This window comes from Ciconia boyciana, chromosome 3 (genome assembly GCF_034638445.1).
Source record: "Ciconia boyciana chromosome 3, ASM3463844v1, whole genome shotgun sequence".
In the NCBI taxonomy this organism is placed as follows: domain Eukaryota; kingdom Metazoa; phylum Chordata; class Aves; order Ciconiiformes; family Ciconiidae; genus Ciconia; species Ciconia boyciana.
In genome coordinates, this window is record NC_132936.1 from 82046850 (window position 1) to 82071487 (window position 24638).

A 24638-nucleotide genomic window follows, 5' to 3' on the forward strand; every position below is an offset into this window, starting at 1 on the left:
ATTTGCACTGGCAGTTCCTTTTTTTTTTTTTCCCCCTTTAATGAAGCTGAAAATATTTTTTTTCCTACATTTGCTAGCAATTTAAGTACTCAGCATCATTTGAAAGAAGATTGTGATGGAAGTGGATCTTAATAATCAGTAAATCTTTTCATGCAGTCCTCTGACCAAAGAGGTTAGTTTATTTGAAGATACTCATTCTCTCTCTTGGTTTATTGGTGCTTTGTTCCTTTAATCTCCTAGAGATGTCTACAGCTAGAACCATACAATGAAGTATGCCAGTACATGAAAGGTCTCAGCCATGTTGCAATGGGACAGTTTTATGAAGGCATAAAAGCTCAGACTAAAGTTATGTTAAATGACCCACTACCAGGTCAGAAGGCTAGCCCAGAATATCTGAAAGTGAAATACCTCCGAGGTAAGTTGGAATGTGTTTTTTTTTTTTTTTTTTTAATTGTCTTAAATCCTTTGAGAACCCTAAAAGTGCAATCATGCTTGTAGTTATGGCCATTTTAAAGAAAACATCATACATTCTCATGAGCATTGTTGAGTAAGTCTGTTTAAAAAAAAATGTACGCTGATTCTTATTTGTTCATACATACAAAAATAGGACCACAAATGAAATACACATTTCTGTATAATGGTAAAGAGTGTTGTGATACTTAGTTGAAAGAGACTTATTTCTGTCTTGAAAATTAGCTAATAGCAAAATTAGATTATCTAAGAGTAATGACTTATTAAAGTCATGTTGGATAACTGACAAACATATAATCTGGTTTTTGTTTTTATGTAATTACATAAGTAGGATGATTATGCAAATGGTATTTAATTTTATTTCTTTCCTCCAGAGTATTCTAGATACTTGCATGCACATTTGGATACCCCTCTTACAGAGTATAATATTGATATAGATCTTCCTGGAAATTTCAAGGACCACTGGGCCAAAAATCTTCCTTTTCTTATAGAAAATTATGAAGAACAGCCAGGGTTACAGCCGCATATAAAGTGAGTAACTTTTTTTTTTTTTAAAGTCTACTCCAAATGTTTTTTCAGTTTGACTTTAAAGTGCTATTCCAAGGCGTTATAACAGCATAAACGTTAATACTATATGAAAGTGGAATTCCACTGAGTGTGTAAATCCTTTTCAAAATCATAGGGATTGGAGTTGGTTTAGCTCATAAAAGAGGAAGAATGAAACTTATGATGATTTTTTCACTTCTGTCTTTACATAATAATAGTCACATAATGTTGTTTCATATTCTATGGCCTTACTGATTAACTATTCTATTTATTTTTTTCTTGCAATTAACGTTAAGGAGTTGATAAGTTTGAGATGCTCAGTGTAGTGTTATGTAGCACCCTTATTACAGTTTCTTGTTGTATGTTAAGTTTTTATTTTGTTATAGGTGTAATTTTCTAGATACTTAATAGATTTTTAATGGCAGCTGGGTTTCACTGGGAAAAAATGTTCTCCGGAGTAGCTTAGGTAACCAGTATCTTAGGAGGAGAGTGATTTCAGGCAACAAAGCAGAGGATTTATTAGAATAGCGTTCAAAAATATGTAGCTACAGGAAAGACAGCAATTTTTCCTGCTGTAAACTAGTTTTTAGATATATTTTCATGTATTCACTTTATCTATGTAAAAAATTGCTGAGTTAAAAATTCATGGCTTTTGTGTATATGGAATAGAATCCACCTTTTTAGCACAAGAAGCTTTTACAGAATTATGGGAGAAGTTACAGAATAAGGCTTCCGGTTTCTATACATATTCTTTTCTTACTTAGTGTTAAAGTTCCTCAGGGTGAGTGTAACATTGAAGGTTAATGTATTGTCTGTGAACTTATTTAGTATCACTTATTATGAGCAAGTCTGAAGGTGAAATACGGGTTGTGACAGTAGTAAGATCTGCCATTGAATTCAGTAAGACCAGGATTTCATTTGAGATATTGAGTGGAACTGCTACGTACTGTGTATGTTCAGTGGGGTGGGAGGAGGAACAAGTGTTCTTTATACTGCTTTTAAGTATTTCTCACATAAACAATATTGATTATCAGACAAACAAATCTGTATTTTACAACTTTCAGGACTTTTGTTGCCAAGTTGAGTCTGATGCATGTTTTTCTCCTCTGTAAGAGATGTGTTATTTCAGAATTTTGAAAGCTATAAGCCTGATGTGCAAGAACTCGTATGTGTCGCTGATCATCTGGGTTCCATGATGCAGTATGAGACACCAGGATTTCTTCCAAATAAAAGAATACATAGAGGTATACTGAAAATGCTCTGTAAATTTGAGTGGGGAAAAAAAATCAATGTGGTGATAATTTAATGCTATACCTTTGCTATCTGCCAATTAGTCTTATGCTCTGTTCCTTTCAAATAGGATAAAAAGTTTAAAATTAAAATAATCATTATGTCAGCAGTTTCTTGTCCTAATTGGGGACTGGAAATCATGATCTCCCAGATGTTATTGATGTTGGCAATTTTTTCCTGTAAATACATCGCTTTCCTGCTTCAATTTTCCTGTGTGTACAAAAACAAGTGTTTGGCTCTAATGGGTTTTCTGTTCCTGTTGTTGTTTGTCCTTCTCTCCTCCTCCCCCACCCCCAGCAATGGGATTGGCCACTCTAGAAGTAATGCAAGCTGTGCAGCGGACTTGGGCAAACTCAAAAGTTCGGATGAATGGGAAAACCAGACTGATGCAGTGGAGAGACATGTTTGATATTGCTGTGAAGTGGCGAAGGTAATGGTAAAAGAAGAGAGAGAACAAACCTTACGTTGGTTGTAATAATGCATGCTTCAGTTAACCAAAGGGCTGAAGTCACAGAGGAGAAAATGAACACTTGCTACCACTCTGTAACTAGAAAGTGTTCTGATAAAAGAGAAGGACGGTTTAGATACAAGGAGTGCACTTCTGAAAACACTCAATTTTTCTTCTTTTTTTAAAAGAGGGAGAGAGTTGGGAATAGCGTTTTCTGGTTGAGGCAAAGCTGTGAAAGACCATAGGATACATTGCAGCTTAGGCTAACAAAAATTAACAGTTTCAAACTCCAGCAACATAAAATGCTTATGAGTTGGTTTTTTTCTTATGCAAATCATACATGCATTTCAATAAAAAGTTCTTTTTTATGATCTCTGAATTCTAGCTTTTGCCTAAAATTATTCTGTGTGCGAACAAAGCTCAATTAAAAATATTACATGGAGTGAAATGTGTGCCAATATTAATGTCCTTTGTCTTTGTAGGATAGCTGACCCTGACCAGCCTGTGCTTTGGTTGGACCAAATGCCTGCCCGAAGCCTTAGCAGAGGTTTCAATAATCACATTAACTTAATCAGGTATGAGAGTTTTACCAAACAGCCTTCCTCCACACACTAAGGGATTGTACCAAAACTTACTGGCTGTTCATGAAACAGCATATTACAGATATTGAATGTATATGTGCTTATTGTTTTGCTTTGATATTTATTTTATATCTTCTAATGAAACATTTGGGTTTTGTGCACCTCAAATTTTCCCTCATGGTGTTTCCTCTTTTTCCTGAATTGCAATTGCACAACTGATTTATAGCAAGATCTAACTAGGATCCAGAAGATGCATATTTTTATGTGCTGTTTTTAATTCCCAAATTACCTTAAATGTAAAAATTAGATTAAGTTCATCACAGTTGTAATTTTTGCAAATGCTGCTTCTCAAAGATAGTGGCAGCAGTAATGAAAAAATGCTGTTCTATTTGCTTTAATACCAATTTACAATAGAGAGGAAAAACATAGTTCTTTTAGTTGTTTTCAAAGCAGGCCAAAATAAAGCAAAAATGACAAAATAAGTAACCCGTGAAAGGTAACAGTTGCGCTCACAAACAATGGTAAAATTTAATATTCAACCACTGTTGTACGTTCCATCTTCTCCCATGCTGCAAGACTCTCTATTGTAGTCATGACAGTGCTACTTCCCATGGAGTGGTAGAAGTGTGAGAGACTCAATGTGGCAACATCACTGTCAATCACAGGAGCAGAGTGTGTTTGTGTAAGTAAATATGTAGCCAGGTTTCCTCTTATTTCCTCCCCCCCGTGCCCCGCCTTGGGAAGTATTGAATCTTTGATCTGTCATTCTGCTTTTGTATCTATTTCTTTCTTGAGAAGCTCTGTGGAAAAAGGAGGATAAGGGAGGCAAAGTCTTCTCAGGAACTATTTCCGGCAGAGAAAAACAGTGATATTCTGATGTTCACTTACAGAGGCTAATGAGAATTTGTCCATGCTCTTCCTTCCATTCCACAGAATGGACCCTAGCAGCCTCTGCTTTACTTTAGGGAGTGGTTACAATGTAACATTAAACTCCAACGCAGATCACTAGTTGCCTTGCAGGATGTGCTGCTGCTTCTTGAACGGTCTTATGCTCAGGCTTCTGTCTTCCCTCAAGCCAAGTGTTACATTTGAGCTCCAAGCTCTGTCCATCTTTGCTGTTGCTGCATTTCTCTCTTCTCTACACAATACAGCAGAAACCACAACTATCTGTACTTTGAGACAAGGATGCCTTCAATACGTCATCTGTTTCTTCCTGGTTTTATTTAAAATGGGAGAGTAAAAGCTTAATTTCTAGGTGGTCTGTGCTGGCAGAAGGGCATTCATGTAACAACACTTGATTACCATGCTGAAAATAACATTGAACACTTAATCTGGGGAAATGTGGCCCTGTACAGGACCTCTGTGTCAGCAGCTCTCTTTTTCACTGACCAAAGTACTGTACTTGTTTTCCTCTTATCAGAGAATGCTAGCAAAACTCATGATTTACTGTCCCAGCTGTTTTGGTGATTCCACAGAAGTCTGAAATAAGCTTCATGAGAATTCAGAATGGTAGGCCCACAGGGAATCTAATTCTGACCTTTTGATTTTGGCTCAGCCTTGACTTTTGGGGATCTCATCAGCATTTTGGTCATGCTTTTTTGATAGCTAGGTAGTGGTTCTGTGAAAATCATTGATTTGGCACTTTTTTGGAAGGAGCAATAGACTTGAAGCAGCCTAAATACTGCTGCCTTACGATTTGATCGTACTTTAGTACTGGATGGTGATTACATCCTTTTTGCTTCCGGAAATCCATACTTGTTTGATTGTTCTACATCCCAAGTAATAGCTGCTTTCATTGGTCAGCTTTCCGTAGTGATTTTTTGCTGCTTTTGGATTTCTTCCTGATGATTTCACATGAGGTGAGGGATAAAAGAAATTAATATATTAAGTGGTAATAGGTTTTGGGTTTTTCAAATTTATTTTATTTTACTTTTGAAGCATGTTCTAGTCCATTATGATTTCTAAATGACAATTTACTCTTAATGGATTATACAGATCTGTATAATCTCCTTCTTGCATTACTCAACTGTAAAATGGCTGCTGATTGAAGATATTAATAGGCTACAGAGCTAACACCTTTTTGTTGATAATTGAGATCACTCTATGGTCTTTTGACTGTATTTCAGGAAGACATACGTTGCTTTATATTTGGCTTATGCTTTGAAAGTTATTCTCGTAATTGTATGACTAAGGGTGAATTCTTTCTATAGCATGGCTACCCGAAAACCAGGTGTAACAGTAGATTATTTAGGCTGACAAATGACAGCCTTCATGGTTATTAAATATACAAAGATATAAGCTGTTCAGTCAAACCAGAAGTGTAACAACAGTAGTCGGGTGTTCTTTTAGTATTTGTAACAGATCTAGTCATGCTGAGCTCAAGCTATCTCTAGGTTTTGTTTGGTCTAAATTGTACACCAGAAATTTCTGTGTGCAAAAATATTTGGATTAGATATCTGTTAACGTAACCTTTTTATTTACTCAGAATTCTTTGTATATAAAGTCCGTTATTGTTCAGTGATTCCTGTCAAATGAGTCTTGGCATGGAGGCACTAGCATTCAGTGACTGCTGAATTAAAGATTCTTTTCCAGAATGGCAAAATATTTGGAGAGTGTCAGAAAACAAAAACTTTTTTCATTTGTTTTGAGTCAATTTGGGGACCTTTTGTTAAAGGTGTATAAGAAATGTTTTGCACTTCACAATGTTTGATAGGTTTCCAGATCTTAACATTCTCACGATGCAAGTATATCGGCTGTCACTACTTCTTCATGGATCTATAGACATCTTGTCTATAGACAAGTGCGACTTTGGCTTATCTCCTTTCTGGCTTAAATGATCAAAGCTACCAAGTTTCATTTAAAGCAGAGAAAATGTTTTTGAAAGCTTAAGTTATTTTCATAGGCAAACTAAGGATTTGGGATCAGCTAAACATTAATGATATACTCGGTATTCTTATAAAAAAAATGAAGACACTCTCTGGAACACTGGTACTTTTGAATTCTTGGTGGTAGTGTTTATTAAACAAGGAGAAAGAGTGGGAATAAACACAAATCACTTCTGACCACCCACCAAAAGTCTTTTCTTGGTACTGCTGCTTCTAGATGGCCTTACAGAATGATAGGTCTGGTTTGGATGTATTTTCTAAGATGCCACTAAAGGAAAATCCAGTTCCTTATACTGACACGCTTCTGCCTGTTGTACAGATATTTTTTTAATACAGATGGAAAATGATGGGACGTACAACAAGGGCAAATTATGTATATAGATTTGGCTTCATCTTTTTGCTTTCCCTACCTCCCTTTCCTATGTGCAGATATGTATATGTGTTCTAATTCTGTTCAGTTTTTAAAGACTGATTCTGCCATTGTTCTGAGACTAGGCCTTACTAAAGTGTGAGACTGTCGAGTGAGACATTAGACAGGGACTTAAGCTGCCAAAAAATCACTTAGAGTAGAAAAAAAGCTAGGTGTACACACCTTCCTGTGATTGACAGTGGTTTTGCTTCCTCAGAGAGCGATAACGTTTGCTTTATAAAATCTTGTTTTGTAGACTGGGAGAAGAGGAAGGACTCCTACAAATGCAATAATGGTATGTAATTTTTCCTCTCAGAGTGGTTATAATCCTAGCAGGTTTCTACCAAGTTTTTAATGTATATTTTTTTCCTTAGTAGTCCAAGGGAGAAAACAACACCTTTTTTATGTTTTTGTTTAACAGTTACTACTTGTAACTGTTAGGAGTCAAAGCAAAATTATTTCAATATAGACAGATGTAGGTGAATAAAGAAAAATGTATGTGGATTGTCAGAGCAGATCAGCATATATATTGGCAAATATGTAAACTGGAGAGTGATTCTCAAAGTAAATCAGTGTGCAGATTGAGAATTCTCTCCTAGTTCTGCAGTATCCATGAGTGTAAATAACTGTCTAAGAAAGATTATATCATTGCAGAAATTGATAATTATTATATAGATAAGATTTACTGGACATGGGCACACTGAAAAAGGGGAAATACGTATGAAATTTAATTTATCAGAGAACAACAACGCTAATGATACATGAGCTTTTGTAAGTTCATTATGGAATCTATATTCAGAATGAAGGATGGGCAGTTCACCTCTTCAGGCAAACCTCTAGTTCATTCCTTTAATTTACAAAGCATCTGTGGATAAAATTGTCAAACATTAATGAGTAATATTTGTGTCTTAGCCCTGGAATGTTGGGTTGAAAAACAAGACTTTAAAAAAGCCTTTTCTTTTCTTTGTAGGGGACAGGTCATTAACATGCGGTACCTGGAATATTTTGAGAAAATTCTTCATTTTATCAAAGATAGGATCCTTGTTTATCATGGGTAAATTACTGATTTCACCCCCCCAAACCCCCGCTTCACTCCCCTGGTACTACTGATTTGAAATTTACATAATGTTCATTTTGGAAAGTCTGAGGGATATTTTCTTAATAAGTTCTAGTTTTCTTGGTATCTATAATTGTCTTATTTCCTATTGGAAATGAAAAATCCTATTCATTGCCACATAAAGAAAATAATAGGAAAAAACATTGTGAATTAAAGTATACTTAGAAACTATTAATGTGTTGAATTTGTACCTGCAGTTTTGGCATGAGTGGGTCTCAATTCTTTCTAAAAATACTATTTATTAAGACGTTTGGTTTCCTCCTGGTAGAATAGAGTACAGTTTCTCTGAATATTGAGATTAATTTATTAAATAGTAGGAGTGAGGAAAAAAGAGAAGAGAAGTTATGGAAGCTAATTTTAGTTGAAACTGGTGTTTGACAAGTAGTTTTAAAGGCGCGGATGGGTTGGTAGACTTTGTTCTGGAACAGAAGACAGTTGTAGAATCTTGAATGAAAGAATGTGACTAAAGCTAATCTGAAACTTGATGGTGGCATCTATTTCAAACTTTGATCATTTTTTTTAAATGAGTAAAATGTCTTCCTCGTTTGTGGCAACAGTGTTCTAATAACGTTAAAAATTAAGAAACTCTTTTAGCTTTAAACCCTCTATTTTTTTTCTTCGGCCTGGTAACTTTTATTAAATATTGAGTTCTGTTTTTCAATCTCATTATGCTACTTAAATATCAAAAAATGAAAGTGCAGAAAATCCTTATAACAGTTGAAAACATTTAAGTTTTAGAAAATTTATGATAGTTGCTGGAGATACATAAGTTCTGTAGTAACTGGGAAGTCTATCCTCTTTTGGGAGAAAGTTTGTTCAGAGTGAGACGGCAGCATTTGACCTTAAATCAGAGCAATTTGTGCTGTGATTTTAAAATAATTCTGTTCTTAAAATCTGGGTTTATAGTAATTAATAAATATTAGAGCACTAGTTTAATAGGTTTCTTCATGGTCCAGCTGTGCCTGCATCTAGTATTTACATACCTTTGAGGCTACACAGATGCATATATTTTGAGAAGAATATTTCTAACATTAATTCTATTCTTCCATCTTTCCTCATCAACAACCCCCTGCCCACACGCACTCATGCAAACACTGTTTAACGCTTTAGAGTGGCCAACAGCAAAGGAATAAGATAAAGCTGAAGTTTGAAGTTGAGGTTTGAAGCTGAAAAAAATAAGGTGAGCTGATATGGAGGAAATTACTTTTTGAAGAATAGGAGAGCATGTGGCCAAGTATGAAGGAACTAATTTTCAGAAAAGAAATAATTTAATAACTTTCAGTAACTTATTCCACTATGGCTAATTGGGTTAAAGCTAGATGGATTTGCAGAAATGCTACATGTGTTCAACCATTGCGATTCCATATTTAATTTTTTTCCAGTGCTAATAATCCAAAAGGACTACTAGAGGTTCGAGAAGCTTTGGAAAAGGTACATAAAGTAGAAGATCTTCTTCCCATAATGAAGGTAAACTAAAGAAAAACTTCAAAATATGATAAAAATAATAAAATGTATTCTGGGAGATATCCAGTTCCTCAAAATATAAGCATTGTGTATGTCCTGGTTTTGGCTGGGATAGAGTTAATTTTCTTCCTACTAGCTGGTATAGTGCTGTGTTTTGGATTTAGGATGAGAATACTGTTGATAACACACTGATGTTTTAGCCATTGCGGAGCAGTGCTTACACTAGTCAAGGACTTTTCAGCTTCCCATGCTCTGCCAGGTGCACAAGAAGCTGGGAGGGGGCACAGCCAGGACAGCTGACCCAGACTGGCCAAAGGGACATTCTATACCACATGACGTCATGCTTAGTATATAAACTGGGGGAGTTGGCTGGGGGGCAGCAATTGCTGCTTGGGGACTGGCTGGGTGTTGATCGGTGGATGGTGAGCTTGGTGGTATCACTTGTTTTTTCCTGGGTTTTGTTCCTCTCTCACTCTCTTGTTGTTTTCTTTCTCATTGCAATTTATTATTTTGTTGTTGTTGTTCCAATTATTAAACTGTTCTTATCTCAACCCATGAGTTTTCTTACTTCTGCTCTTTCGATTCTCTCCCCCATCCCACCGGGGCGGGGGGAGGGTGAGCGAGTGGCTGTGTGGTACTTAATTGTCGACTGGGGCTAAACCACAACAGTGTATAAGCTTAAAATGAGTAACTGAAAACACTAACTCGGGTTATTTCAAATCTGCATATGTAGGGTATGGCCTTCCCTTCGATATATGCAGATATGTGATGTATATTTGAAAGGCTTGGCCTAACTGTGGATTGGTAAAGAAATGACAGGAAAACAAAATGTTGAATGTAATTCTTTGAAGCCAGCCTTATCAACCAGGAGCGTTTGTGGTGAGGTCCACCATAATGGACTCACAGTATGCCTGTGCAGTATGAAGGAAAAAATTGAAGATGTGTGTCTGAAAGATTAGGAACATGGAAGCTCTTTTTACCTTAGGTTCACTAGTGCAGGTCAGTACATGGTGGGGCTGGCAGGGGGAAATGAGGGAATAGTTGCCTTAGTGACTGATAGCTAATCTGAAATGAAATCTTGGTTTATGTTCTTGTGCTTTGGAAGACTGTCAGAAAATGAGTGGGTAAACCTGCAGGTATTCTTCTTGCTGGTGGTGGTCTTCGTAGAAGGGCTTTGGATATATGATGTGCAAAATGATTTATACTCTTACCTCAATTTAAGTAACAAGACTTGAGTTGGGTTTAAGTCAAAAGTCTTCCCTCCTCCCACCCCACACTCCAAAATTAATCTAGAATGAGCAGTGTGTAAATATTTGGGTTTGGGGAAACACTGTTACAAAGTATTTCTTTTTAAAGGATTGGACAGGATTTTATTTAGAATAGACTAGCATTTCAGAAGAAACAGTCATTCTAAATAGAGACAAACTCATTGCTTTCTTATTGTGCGTGTCCACGTTGCAAGTTCCTATCTAAGCAAAGCGGATGGATTGCCATAGAACAGAGCTCTCTCCAGATATATTGCTGCTACTACTGATAGACTGACTGGGTTTGGATTTGTTCATGGTAGTAGTGCTCACTCACTTGTGCACTAGATATCTTTACAGAAGCTACATGGCTCAAGAGCTAAATTTCTCTATGGGGTTTTTTAATATGTATTGCTAATATAAGTGTCTTCAAAGAACATACCATAATTTTGGAGGTCCTTTTTGTATTACTGTCTTGTTCTTGGCCTTGAAAGATGAAGGCAAGTGTATACTAACTGAACCTAAACAAAAACTTGTGATGAAGAGGTAGTAGATGTTGGGGTGGATAGACAATGAAGTGTTCGCTACTGACACACAAATATGCAAATAGGGCCCTGTAGAGCACCTAATATGGCTACTGTTGAATTGTAGGCCAGAAAAAATGCTATTAGTGGAGTTAAAAATATACTCCAAGAGACTAGAGAGGCTACTCCAAGAGGATGATGAAAATATATAAACATAGTGGACTATACATGACTTATTTCAAAATAAATGTGTCTCATCTAGCAGCAAATAGTCTTCCTGGTTTTCATAACCTGTATGTTTTGCTCTGGTTTGAATCTCCTGTATCCCATTCTGAATTGTATTGAAGTGGAATGCTGTTTCTCATTAGAGGCTTTTAGATTTGTTTCTTTAAAATAAATGCAGATTCTCTTTAAACAAAACATCCTGGATCACAAATTCTATCTTAAAATAAATAATTGCCTGAGTAATTAACTCAGCACTATTGCATAATAATCATTAATCGTGCCTGTATAAAATGAATGTCTGCTAATATTGTGTAGTTTAGTTATTCGGGTAGCTGGGGAATGTTGTATGTCAAAAGCTGGGCTTTTGGCTTTACTTAAATACAGTTTTGCCTGGTTTATACAACTCTTTGGCTACAGTATTACACTTAGATAATGTAGCTTTGTAAAATTCTTAAACCTTGTGATAGTTTTCCTTCTGATGAGGATAAACATTAATTGAAACTGGTTCACAGTTAAATTGTTGCTATGAGCGGTATTCTAGAATCCACACTTAGACTAATGCAGCTATTTCTTAGTGTAAACATAAAACAGGCTCTCAAATTCCTGCTTTTGCATTTACATTGTTACACCAAAAGTTTACTATCAATAGGCAACTTGGGGAGAAATCTCTACAACTCAAACTGCTTTGCACAGTTGCTTTTCATAAACAGTGCCGCCTTATATTCACTATATAGTTATAAAGTTGAACATCAATATGCCTCATTCAATATTTATGATTTCCATTCAGTAGGAAGTAAAGGATAAATGAAATAAGGTAGTTGACAGTAACTCTTTGTCCTGTTCCCTCAGTTTGTCCATTTTCATGTCTGCTCCAAGTATTTTAGGTGTTTCAAAACAATAGCTAGGCAGTCTGTCTCTGTTCACTCTAATATTACTTTTTTTTTTCTTTTGAAAGCAGTTTAACAGTAAAACAAGAGATGGGTTTACTGTGAACACAAAAGTCCCCAGCCTCAAGGACCAAGGGAAAGAATATGATGGATTTACAATTACAATAACGGGAGATAAGTATGTTTGCTATTTTCAGGGGTTCAGGTACATTAAGTAATGATGAAGTATTAGCAATTAATCTTCTCAAATGATATTTCTACTTGCATAAAGTGGGTTTTGTTTTTTCACTAGTGGCATTTTTGTAAATAACTAAAAAACTTGTTCATTTGAGGACTTCTGATTCCTGTTGTGTTCCCTAACAAAGAGGGAATATGGATAACATTGATGGAGTAGGCCCAGTTGAGATGATTCTGTAACATATAGCACAAAAGTGAAGAGAGACCTTGTTATTCATGTTAGACTATAAAATGCCTAAAGGGGAAAAGTCTTGAAAATCTCAGTCTTTATCCATATCAAAATACATTTCTTGTTGTGATACCTTGTCTGTTATGGTGACTGAAAAGTCCTGAATGGAATGGAAATTTCTATGATCTAAGAATGGAAGAGACTCTCTTCTATTTGGATTTTTGGCCTTTTTTGATGTTTATTTTTCAGATGTTTGCAGACCTTGCATCTGCAAATGCCAATTTAGATAGTACCTGAATGTACGAGGACACAATCAGGAGGCTTTGGGCCACTCTTTGGGTGAGATAGTAAATTTCTCACTTTATGGATACTGGATCCTTGTCTTCCTGAAGAATGAGCTTTAATCTGAAGCTCAGAAGCTCTGTCCTACTACTAACTAAAAACTTTGGCTTATGGGATTTAAAATTCTATGCATTGGAATTTTTCCCCAAACTTGTGTGCTTCCAATGACCAGCATGAAAGCCAAACTTCTCTTCTAAAATGTTAACATATCTCTTGGGTTTTAATTTTACATTCTAAATCATATGCCTATACACAGTGAAATGGTATTAAATATATGGCCTCACTATTTTGGGGAAAATATTTTGGTGTCAGTAAAATGGTCTAACTTTGTTCTGCACAAACTTTGTTCTGTATCAGTCAGTCTGTTTTGATCCATAGTTTGTAACTATGCTTTTATACCAAAACAATTCCATTTTGGTAGTTTAAAAGTTAACAAAACTACACTTCTAAACAAAAATCTCAAGCCCATGAAGATATTTTAAAATTTCTTATTTCTTATTTTTTACCTACACTTTAAGTGAAACACTAATGCTTGTCAGCTATTCTTCAATGGAAATACTTCATCTGTGATTAGACAGCAATCTTTATGTATCCTTTCATACAAACTTACAATGTGACAAAATGTTTTTAATTCAGTGATTTATTTTTTTTTTTAACTAAAGGAGGTGCAATGCGCATAATCTCCTGCTTAAGGAAGAATGATAGGAAAAAGTTTATGATGTGGTATTTAACTGTAGTACATTTGTAACTTACCCTGGATATTAGATTAGGAATCAAGTTATGTTCAAAAAATTTCTTACCTCCTTTTTTGTTTCATCTATTTGATAGAGTGGGGAACATATTATTTTCGGTAGAAACTCAGACAACAGAAGAGAGAACACAGCTGTATCATGCAGAAATAGATGCGCTATATAAGGATCTAACAGCTAAAGGAAAAATTCTAATTCTGTCTGCAGAGCTGGGGGTAAGGTTGTTTTAATGGAAATGATGAATTCCTTGATAAAATTCTATCATGTTTTTATACCTCCTGTTTAACAGTTACTGTTCTAATAAGTTTTGACAGAGATCTTAAGTAATAAAATTGACTGCTTGCTTAAACCCACTTATGACAAATACTATAAGAATTTGCCATAATTCTATCTGTTACTTTAAAATTTGCTATGCTTTGCAGTAATAGAGAGAGTCCAGACAAGGTCTCAATAGCACAGTGTGTTCCTTCCCCCCCGCCCGTTATTTTCTTTATTTTTCTCATGGATCTGTGTTCACTGTTTCATCATCCTTATAAGCACTGCTTAGGATTTGGCTCATAGTGGCTACATATAAGATGAGAAGTAACACAAATTCATGAGAAGCACTAGAATTGTGTTTGTGTTGATTTGTATTGCAATGAGAATCTGACTACATTTGAGCTTGTGCTTTCCATTTTTCATCCTTTAACATGGTGTAGATGAACTGTTTCACCTAAATTTTAAAAATATAACAAAATAATTTGCCTAAACACCTGTTAATCAGACTTCAACTTCTCAGCTTGACATTTTTCACATTTGAAATGGTTCTTTAAAAAAAAATAATCACAGTGCTGTAAGACTTTCCAATATGTGTTCCTTTATGTGGTATTACCTGGCTATTAAATTATCTTTATTTCACTTTTTTTTTCCCCTCTTGCTTAGGAAGTAGATGCTGTTTGCAACTTGATCCTGTCATTAGTTTACTACTTCTATAATTTAATGCCGCTTTCAAGAGGATCTAGGTTAGTGACTGTCTTTATGGATGCAGCGCTGTAAAATGTCCATGTGTTGCAGTATCTTAATTTTTTTTTTTTTAATATTAAAAAAGCTAATAAATCTCTGGGTTGAGCTGTGTGTCCTGCACAGTCTCTCATTTTGTGCTGCCACGATGATGGGTACTGACTTAGTACTGTTTTAAAAGCTAGTTTGTAATTGCTGATGGTAATTATTCATAGCTGCGTGTATATTTAAAATGATGAGTAGTCTGTATTTATAGACTTCAGCTCACAGATTGAAAAGTGTCATTTTTAAATTGTGATGCTTGGGTTCCTAATCCATATTATGTTACACCACTGTAATTCCACTCAAGAAGCTTTACCAAAACATGTATTTGAGATGAAATATACTTTGAGATTACTAAAATAATATTTTAGTATATTTTATTAAAATAAGTTATTTATTGCAACTGTTAGGGTCACTAAATGAAACCCTCGAATAAAGTCCCATATGTTGCAGATCTCTTCAACTGAAATTCTAGTTTAATTCAAACCTGGCTACATCTAAGAGTATTATGAATCTCTGTTCCACAAAGCACTTAAGATCTTTAAGCTTATTATTAAAAACGGTTCAATAGAAAATAAAATTTAAAAAATCCTGAGACTTTATTTTTGTAGTCAGACTTTGCCTTTATCTTACAGAATGTAAAAATTAACAGAAATTCTGTCTGAGTTCCACAATTTAAAAAAAATTAAGTTAAATTAAAAAAAAAAAAGTTAAGTAACTGAACAGCTTTACAGTGCCTCTAGCTCTGTTGCAGTAGAGTTCGTAAACTCTTCTGGGCTACAGCTAAGCTTCTTGGGAACAGGAGTTTGCTTTGTTTTCAGCTCTATGGAGTCTTAAGGACTTGTGAGTCTGAAATTATGATTCTGACTACTGTAGAAACAGTGCTCTTCAGTAGTTAAACTCCATAGGATCATAACTTCATTCCAGTGATGTTGGGACGTAACAGTGAATTTCACTTTTTAAGTGTTTCACGCTTGTTTTTACTTCTAAAATAAAGTAACTAGCACAGTAATTTTTACTAGCCTTCTGTGAAACAGTACTATATTCTGTTTGTTTTGTAGTCTAAAATAGCATTATGGAAAGACTTGTACTGTACTTCATTTATTGATTTATTTTTTTTTTTTTAAAGTGTGATAGCTTATTCGGTGATTATGGGAGCACTAATGGCAAGTGGTAAAGAAGTATCAGGAAAAATCCCTAAAGGAAAGGCAAGTATCAAAATACACTGGTTCAGCCTTGATGAAGTAATACTTGTAAATGTGAGGAAGGAGCTGTAAGAATGAACAGAAGTTGCATGCTTGTTTACTGGACATGGGTTAGCTGCATATTATGGTGTCTTGCAGCCTGAGAGAGTTTTGAAAATTTCGTTGCTGTTCTGACAGCAGGTGAGATTTAGAGGTAGTACCTGCAATAATGCTGGTTAGTCAAATTGTAGCAGTTTGTGTCCCACAGTAATTACATATCTGTAACTGAAGCATTTCTAGTGTGCTGAGCTGCTCTTGCCAGCTTTCTTTGAGAAGGGTTCTGAGAATACGTGGACAGAATTAGTGACTCTTCTGGCACACAGCAGAAATTTTCTGTCTTTGCTCTCAGTGTATTCCAGAGCATTTAGGGCTTGGTAAGTAGAAATGTATTTGCAGCTTCTCTTGATTTCTCCTTCACCTCTGTATTCTGCTTAATTTAAAATAAGTTCTAGTTTTTAAGTTACTACATTTGAATATTATACCACCTTGCTCAATAAAGGGTTTCCCTTTCTTCATTAAACTACTGGTCTGTTAGCTGTGTTACCTTTTCAGCACAAAAGGAGTGAGAGCACCTCTGTCTCTTAATGTATTGTCAAAAGAACCAGTGAAATTCCAGTGAGAGTCAAAGTTGTTGAAGAAAACATCCTGCATGGATAACTGAAGAAAGAACGACTTTCCCTTTTGTTCTAGAAAGCCCTGAAAACAATGAAGTTTGTCCTTTCAGTACAATGAACTTCTAGTAGCTTTTAAGAGCAAACTGCACTTGCTTAGTAGCAAGAAAGCTTCCTTTTCAGTACACCATTAAGCTGGTATCTTCACCGTTCTGTGGGAGCTCAAGCTAAGGTAAAAGACTTCGGTGGATTTTCTTATGCATCTTCTTAGGACTTAGTAGGGTAGTGCATTTTGCTGACTTTTTTTTATGCAGGCAAGCAGAGTTTCAGGATTACTAAAAAGCAGGATTTCTGACTTGCAGGAAGCTTTGGGGACATTTTTACATTTGAGGGTTTTTCCTGAAACTGAGTGCCTGAATTGGAACAATTTGTTTAGAAGTTTTCACCAGCTGGAAGAAATTGTCTTCCCCAGTTGAATGAAACTGTGATTTTTTATTTATTTATTTATTTTTTCCTTCCCCCAGATTCCTTAGAAGGGTATTTCTGGTCTCAAGCTTATGACAGCATGCATTATCAGACTGCTCTAGAGACAAAGATGCCCAGTAGTCAAGAGTCCTGTTATTGCCCTGCAGGTCAGTCAGTAGCCACGGCCAGCATAGCTTCCAGTATTGGTTGTGATGGGGTGTGCAAACCCACAGAGAGCTTCAGTGCCTGGCCTGCATGCTGACTTCCAAACTGGTGATGCGGGACGAAGTAGTCTGGGCACAGACTAGTTAGTAAGCTCAATCCTGTCTTACCAAGAATATAGGTAGCAGGCTCTCGGAATCCTTCCTTGAATTCAGCTAAAGTTCACTGAACCACAAATGTGTCAGCTTAAATGTTTCAGTAGTAGTGAACCGATGTTTTTGACTGAACATTGTTCTGCTGAAAACTTATTTTCAGCTGTAGATATGCAGTTGCACAGAGTTCTTGGCTATATGTAGTCAAACTTGTCTGAAAATCCACTGTGGAAAGAAGTAATACAGAATGCCTGGAAAGTCCAATATAAATCTACCAATCATGTGATGCAATATTTTGCAGAATACAGTATGTAGAAATGAGAAATATCCCCATTTTATTTGGACATTGTAATAAAGGGCTGAAGACAGTCAATATTTTCTGGCACTAACTCATCAGTATAAACATGTTGTTTAGAGAAAAAAAAACAACTGGATTTTGTCACAAAAGGAACAATATGTTTTTGAAGTTGAATTTATATGCTAAGAATATTTGACGATTAACTTCCTGAAATTAGAGAACTTTAAAACTTCTCTAATTTCTTAAGATCTTTTTTTATTTTGTTGCATTTTCAGCTGGTTGATTTTGAAGCAATGACAGCACCAGGGTCTGAAGCTTTTAGCAAAATAGCAAGGAGCTGGATGAATCTAAAAAGGTAAATCTTTTTGTTTGGGGGGGGTGTAGGGGTATAAAATATGAAAGACTTTCTATGTAAAATTTAAACCTATACTAAAAAATGTTACTTAGAAATTATGAGTTTAGTAAATGATTCAGTGTAGTTTTTTAACACTGTTTAGGAATTGATAAGACAAGATTTGAATTTACACACACAGTAGTTTATTTCTAGTCTAACAGAGTAGTTAGTAGTCTAGACATTCAGTTAGTGAGTTATGTGAGTGTTATCCTCCGAGGATTATTTGGGTTAATATTTTCTTCACTTTGTCTAGTGGTCAAATGTGCCTTTTTATTATTTTTTTTTTTTATCATTAGTAACTCTGGTGATTGAGTCAACAAAGCAGGAGAAAATTTTAACTTGTTTGAAGAGATCTATAAGAATGGAAAAAAAAACCCCTGTATATCAAAAGTAATTTACTTATCCTTTAGTGCTATTTTAATTTGGAGAATAAGTATTTTCAAAGTAGGTGGAAGTTTTGAATATACAGAATTATGTTATTTAGCATAACTGCATGACTTTTGTATAATGCTTTAAAATTTTGATTTTTCGTATGAATTGATTTTTGAATACTGAACACATTAATTCCTTGTCAATATTATGAATCTGGTGTATTTGATTTGTCCTTTAGTGGTTATTCCCCACACAAAATCTAAAAATTGGGCCAGAGACAAAACCAGTTTTATTATCATTCAAGTCAGGGTCAAGACACTTAAAGGGTGCTGAGAGAACTGGCCAATGTCCTTACGAGGCCATCTACAATCTCCAAAAGGTTGTGCACATCAGGGGACGTTCTTGGTGACTGCAGGAAAGGAAATCTTGCAGCCATCTCCAAGAAGGCCAGAAGGACGACCCAGGGAAACTATAGGCAGGTCAGCCTCTCTTTGGTCCCTGGGAAAGTCATGAAGTAAGTCCTCTAGGAAAGCATTTCAGGGTATATGAAGGAGAATGTGACTGGGGACAGTGAACATGGGTTTACCAAACGTTGTGCGACCCAATATGATTGCTTTCTGTGATAAAACGACTAGATTTGGGGATGAAAAGAGAGCAATTTATGTCGTTTATTTTTACTTCAGCAAGGACTCCACAATACTCTCATACCAAGAGAGCACATTATGGTCTGCATGAATGGACAGCTAGATGGGTAAAAAGCTGTTTGGATAATCAGATTTAGGGGGTACTCGGCACTTTAGATCACACCTAGAATACTGCATCCAGTTTAGGGGCAGCTGCAGTAGAGGCTATGATAAACTGTAGCAAATTCAGCAGAGAGCCACCAAGATGGTCAGGGGGCTGGAGCACATGCCTTAACAGGATTGAATTCAGCCTGGAGAAGAGAAGGCTTTGACCTAACAGCAGCTTTGCAGTACTTGTGAGTATTGAGAAAATGGAGTCAGGCAGTGCTTGGTGGGAGGACAAAAAGCAAATGCATGAGTTGAAACGAGGTTCAGACTGAGCATAATCTTTTCACGCTGAGGGTAGTCAAGCAGTGGAGCAGGCTGCCCAGAGAGGCTGTGCAGTCTCCATCCCTGGAGATTTTCAAGACCTGACAGGATAAAGCCCTGACACCCTTGTCTGACTTCGCAGTTGACCTTGCTTTGAGCAGAATGTTAGATTGCAGACCTCCTGAGGTCTGGTCCAACCTGAGTTATTCTGAGAGCCTGAGGAACTCTGCAGCTGCTGTTAGTGCCAAATATCTCCTACTGATTAGTGTTTAACTTCATTATCAGTGGTTCTCAGCCTGGTGAATTTCACTAGACTATAAAATCTCTTCCTAAATGAAGAAGGCTATTAAGAAGACTCAAGGACCTCTTTGTCAGACTCAGGCTAAAAATCTACATGTAAATGCAGTCAAATTCAGCATTTATTAAGGAACGACATTTTTAAACTACAGTGTAGCAAGTTACGTTTTTTATTAAAAGTAGTCTGCACAAATATTGTGACTTGGTTGTCTGGGAACCAAAATATTTTATATTTCCCAAAATTTTTTACTGTAAATCTCCCAATTTATATACTCAACTTCTTTCTTAATCCTCTGTTAGTGCCCTTTCTTGTTTGTTTGTTTTTTTAAGACATATCTTTACCAAAGGGGAACTTATCTCTTGGGAGCAAAGTCAGCTTAAGCCATTTCAACCCTACCTATGTGTTTCTGACCCTCTCAGTTGTACTGTTGAAATTTGTGGTAATCCATAGCAAACCAGATCAGGGAAATGATTTGTGTTGAAACTAACCTTGCCAAAACCAAAATTTATTTTTAACCAAGACCATTTCATAGCATAGTCCCACCGATATTGCTGGCTCAAATGAGAGAGATATAATGGGCAAGGAATGAGCCAGAGTGGAGAAAATGCTAAAGTTGGCTTTGCTTGATGCTGAGAAAAATATCTGTAGAACCACAGCCCAAAGGACTTGAAGTAATAACATGAAGGTAATTAACCTGAGTGGCTAATTTGTCTATGGTAGGAGAATAATAGTGGGTAAGGTAAGTAAGGCTTGAAGACTTAAAGCAATAAAATTTTGCTTTAACTTCTGCCACTTCCGAAGGCTCTTTTATGTGGTTGTCTTTTTCATTCTGTATAGTGAGTGAGGAGTCATGAGAAGTGAGAGCTGGTTGTGGACATCAGATTCTTGACTTTAGGTCCCAAATTTGTTGAAGGGAATGAAGAGAAGTATAAGCTAATGTGTTATCTTCCAGGTAAATCATAAAACTCAGCAAAAGATAAATAATTTTCTTTTTTTCTCCTCTTTCAGTATTTCACCTTCTTACAAGAGCCTACCATCTGTATCAGAGACTTTTCCAACCCTGAGAACAATGATTGAAGTACTAAATACAGACTCATCTCATTGTCTAAAAAAAACTATAGTAGTTGTATAATTTATACAAATAAAAGGCCAAGAGGTACTGCTTCATAAATTATTTTGAAGGGGAAATTATGGTCAAAATGGTTTTGTTTTGTTTTTTTAATAGATTAAACTTACTTGACTACTTATCACTAGAATAAAAGGAATCTTTCTGTGACCAATAATATTAAAAAGGAAGAAAGAAGTAGAACAGCTGATATCTTGTACTGAGACATACCCTAACAGAAAATACGGTTGTTCAGGGGCCAAACCGAAGAGCAATAAGAAACTCCCATCACGGTATGATCTGAACATACTACAGGCGAAAATTTATTAAAAAGAAAAGTAATCTGCATTGGAAATACCACTATACTACTTCAAAGGCTCTGTCTTCTGCATGGAAAACTTCATGAGCTGTACATGTGTGAGCAATTGGTGAATACACAGGCATTTCATGTAATGCAATCCAGTGAAGGAACAGATGTCAGCTTGAAAGGATGAGTTTCAGGAAAACATCATTTGGAAACAAAACCAAGCAAATGACATGTTTGGAGTTAGGTTCTTAGTGAGTAAATGTCAGAAACACAGCAACTGTACATCAGTCTCTCTTTCCAAGTACCCAGTGGTGGTGGTTGGTGAAAGATATCAACGGATTGACGGTATATTGGGAGAGCTAGCTAGGGCTCCTTGAGTTGTTTTTGTCGGAAGGGCCTGGCAGCATTCTGGAAAGGCAGGCTTCCTGTAGGGCAGGGCTAATTCAGTTCAAACACATGGGCAGTACCATGAACCGATTTCTGATTGTAATAGTGATGATGATATTTCTGGTGAGTCCTAACTGAATTATACTCATCTTAGCTTGAGCTCTGTGACTTTAGAGCTCTTTATCAGGTTAAGAGATTTCAGAAACAGCAGGCAATGGTGGGGCAAATGTCTGGTTTCCTCAGTGGCTTCAGTCAACTTTTTTTTTCCTGCCTGAATATTCAGCATTTCAGAAAATGTACAAAACTGTTCTGTTTTAGATACAGCTTTCAACTTGTTTAATGTTGAAGGTCTAAACTGTGATTCTGTTGCTGTCATCTTTTACATAAATACTCTATTTTTTACTTTGCTTGCTTCCAGTTTTCCAAAGGTTAGGGCTTTGTTGGGCAATTGCAAATATCTGTCCTAACCATGTAATATGAGATATGCTAAAGAATAAGTTATTTACCAAGGGAGAGGGGAAAACATCCTGCATACCCCAACCATACCAATAGCAGTGGTGTGGTTGCTTTTCTCTGGCTACAGCACAGGGCAATCTCAGTGCCCTCTTTAATGAAGAAAGAAACGCATGCAGCAGAGCATCAAGAATGTTGATATAGGTAACCTACTTTAATAGTGGGACTGAAAACAGGGTGTATATATTGAATGGAGGGTCTTTTCTTGATTATTCCGTACAAGTATTTATCAGAACCAATGTGGACTCTGTATGTGCACGTGTGTGTGTGTGTGTTTAAGTTCAGGGGCAGGGGCGAAAGTGCCACAAGGTAAGTCAGAAGATGCTGTCAATACTGACATCCATTACAAGAAAAGCCCTGTTGATTTAAAGTTAGATTTTGCTCTTTGTTACCTTGGTCACTGGCAGAATAGGACAGCCATGGGTAGCTAGAGACCTGAGTGTTTACATGTATGAAGGATTTTCATAGAGATGGAAAATTAATCCCAGAAAGTGGATGCGCACTATGTCTATGTTAGCAAGCAGTGCATCCCACCCAGTATGAGTAGCTCACTTCCCACACTATATGCATTTCGGAGGTTTTACTTTTGTTTGCTTGTCTAGTTTATGAACTGGCTGCTCATTGCATTTGGAGTGCATGTTAGCAATGCATCTTCCAGTTTGGACACCTGTTGGATGAAACAACATGTATTCTGAAACCTCTCTGCACTGTGAACCAAAATGTGGCAAGTGAAGAAAATGAGGAGACTGGCTTGAAAAGTGTGCTCCCGATTCAAATTAAACCAGCGGTACATATATACTGATGGGAACTTTTTTTTCATGAACTCTTATATTCTAAGATTGTATGTTGAAAATGCAAGGGTAGGGAAAGAATGTGCTTTCCTTCCACTTAACGCCTTTTACCATCTATTGCTGAAACAAACGTTGTTGTCTGTGTGGTAACTCTTCTTCCCTAAGAACAAGTGCTGTGACAGGCTTAAGTCTATTTTTCTCTTCTCCTGCTTGTTTGCAGGGGAAATTAAGTAAGTTCAGGTGTATATATATATCTGATCAGGGCATGTGTAACAGATGAGTGCCCAAAATGCAAGGAAATCTAGAAAACTGGGGAAACACCTCTTTGGAATCCAAGTTACTAGCCATTAGTGAGCACTAATGCACTTTGTAATGTTGCGAAGCATTTGGAAGGATAAGTATAATTTTGGGTTAGTAAGTAAAACTCATCAGAAAAAAAACCCAGAAGCAGAACTTTATACACAGACCTCAGGTTCATTAACAGAACCATAATAAAGGCAAATCTGACCACCTGTCTGGCTGGTAGCAATGAACATGCATTTTAAACTTTCTTGATCAGAATTTATGTAAAGAATGAAAGTAGGTATTTCTTTCCAAGTAAGGATAAAGGAGGCTTGTGAGTCTTCATTGAAAGAATTGGGTTGCTGTCCAATTGTGACAAAGGTATTTTCCCACCATTCTTTTTCTTGAGTACCTTTCCCCTCCCCCACTAGAAATAAGCACTGTTTGCTTCTATGGTGCCTTCTATTTAAGGGTCTAGAAGTTTCAGAAACCTCTATTAGATTTCATTGTGGAGGAAAGGAATTGTTATTTTCTACCTACCTAATGGAGAAACAGGTACAGTAGCCAGGAAGAGATGCCTAACTTTATGCCTTGATTGTATACTAATAGTACGATCTTTCCTTTAAGCCTGTAAGTTTTCTTATACCTTGTATTATTCATTGAGAAGGGGCAAATCTACAGTGGCACTGACCAGACAGTTCTTGGAACTATATAATAAGAGAAGAGGTTCCTTGTTTTAGGGATTAGACCAGAGGGAGTGGAGAAGGGGTGGTGGGGAAGAAGAAAATTCCCTGGACAAACCAACCATGTACAGCCGTCTGGGTTTCCTTCTCCTCATTTCTCGTACTCCTGTGAGTGATTTCATACCCATCCCCTGCTGACAGACAAAAAGATGATATTAAGGGGAGATCAAGGGCAGGTGGGTGTAACATGCTACACCTCTACGAGCGTGTGTACGTGTTTCAAAGGCTTGTTTCTCTGGGCGTGATACAGATGACTAAGGAAGAAAGCGAGCTAAAGTCAAATGCTCTCAAACAAGTTTAACAAACAAAACAGGATTATATAACTGGGCTGGTATGTGAAGACTTGGAGAACTGTAATTACGTCCTAAGAACCAGATATGTGGAGAAATCCAATTATCATTTTCCATCCTTTTCTGTGTCATCTTAGACGGCTGGTCTAACGATATCATTTGAACTCCTAAATGGGAATATTAACATATTGCAGCCCCAACCGTTTATCTATTAAGAATAATATTGAAGAAAGCAGAATGAGGGGGAAAAAAATAGGCCAAGCAATGAAAACCCATTAATCTGAACCTCAATATTCGTGTGACTTTGTAATATAGTTTGAAGATAATAAAAATTCCCATGCAACTACCTAGGACAAAAGGCAAAACAGATTTAGTCTCAGATAAATCTTCTGACATATTTACCTGGCTTTGGTAAACTTGCTTTGTTTTTGTGGAAAGGAACTATGCTTCCCCCCCAGGAGACTTTGGGGAGTTCGGCAAAGCATTTGCTGAGGTACCACACACAAAGTTAGGACTTGATACAGGAAGAGAGAGCGTTTGTAC

The 24638-nt window shown here is 36.4% G+C and overlaps 1 protein-coding gene across 2 annotated transcripts in view; it reads left to right on the forward strand.

The window, feature by feature from the left end:
- Positions 1-20885, forward strand: part of TTC13 (tetratricopeptide repeat domain 13) — a 43792-nt gene extending 22907 nt beyond the window's left edge. The window contains exons 11-23 of one of the 2 annotated variants that reach the window (XM_072856311.1): positions 241-415; positions 846-1002; positions 2131-2261; positions 2605-2737; positions 3238-3330; positions 7601-7684; positions 9130-9214; positions 12160-12269; positions 13668-13803; positions 14510-14589; positions 15759-15837; positions 17837-17916; positions 20686-20884. In XM_072856311.1, the coding sequence (XP_072712412.1) occupies positions 241-415; positions 846-1002; positions 2131-2261; positions 2605-2737; positions 3238-3330; positions 7601-7684; positions 9130-9214; positions 12160-12269; positions 13668-13803; positions 14510-14589; positions 15759-15837; positions 17837-17916; positions 20686-20809 (1467 nt within the window). In that variant the 3' untranslated portion in view covers positions 20810-20884. Of the gene's footprint in view, positions 1-240; positions 416-845; positions 1003-2130; positions 2262-2604; positions 2738-3237; positions 3331-7600; positions 7685-9129; positions 9215-12159; positions 12270-13667; positions 13804-14509; positions 14590-15758; positions 15838-17836; positions 17917-20685 lie in introns of both variants that reach the window. The other variant, XM_072856312.1, reaches the window with a different exon arrangement.
- Positions 20886-24638: the final 3753 nt, after the last annotated feature.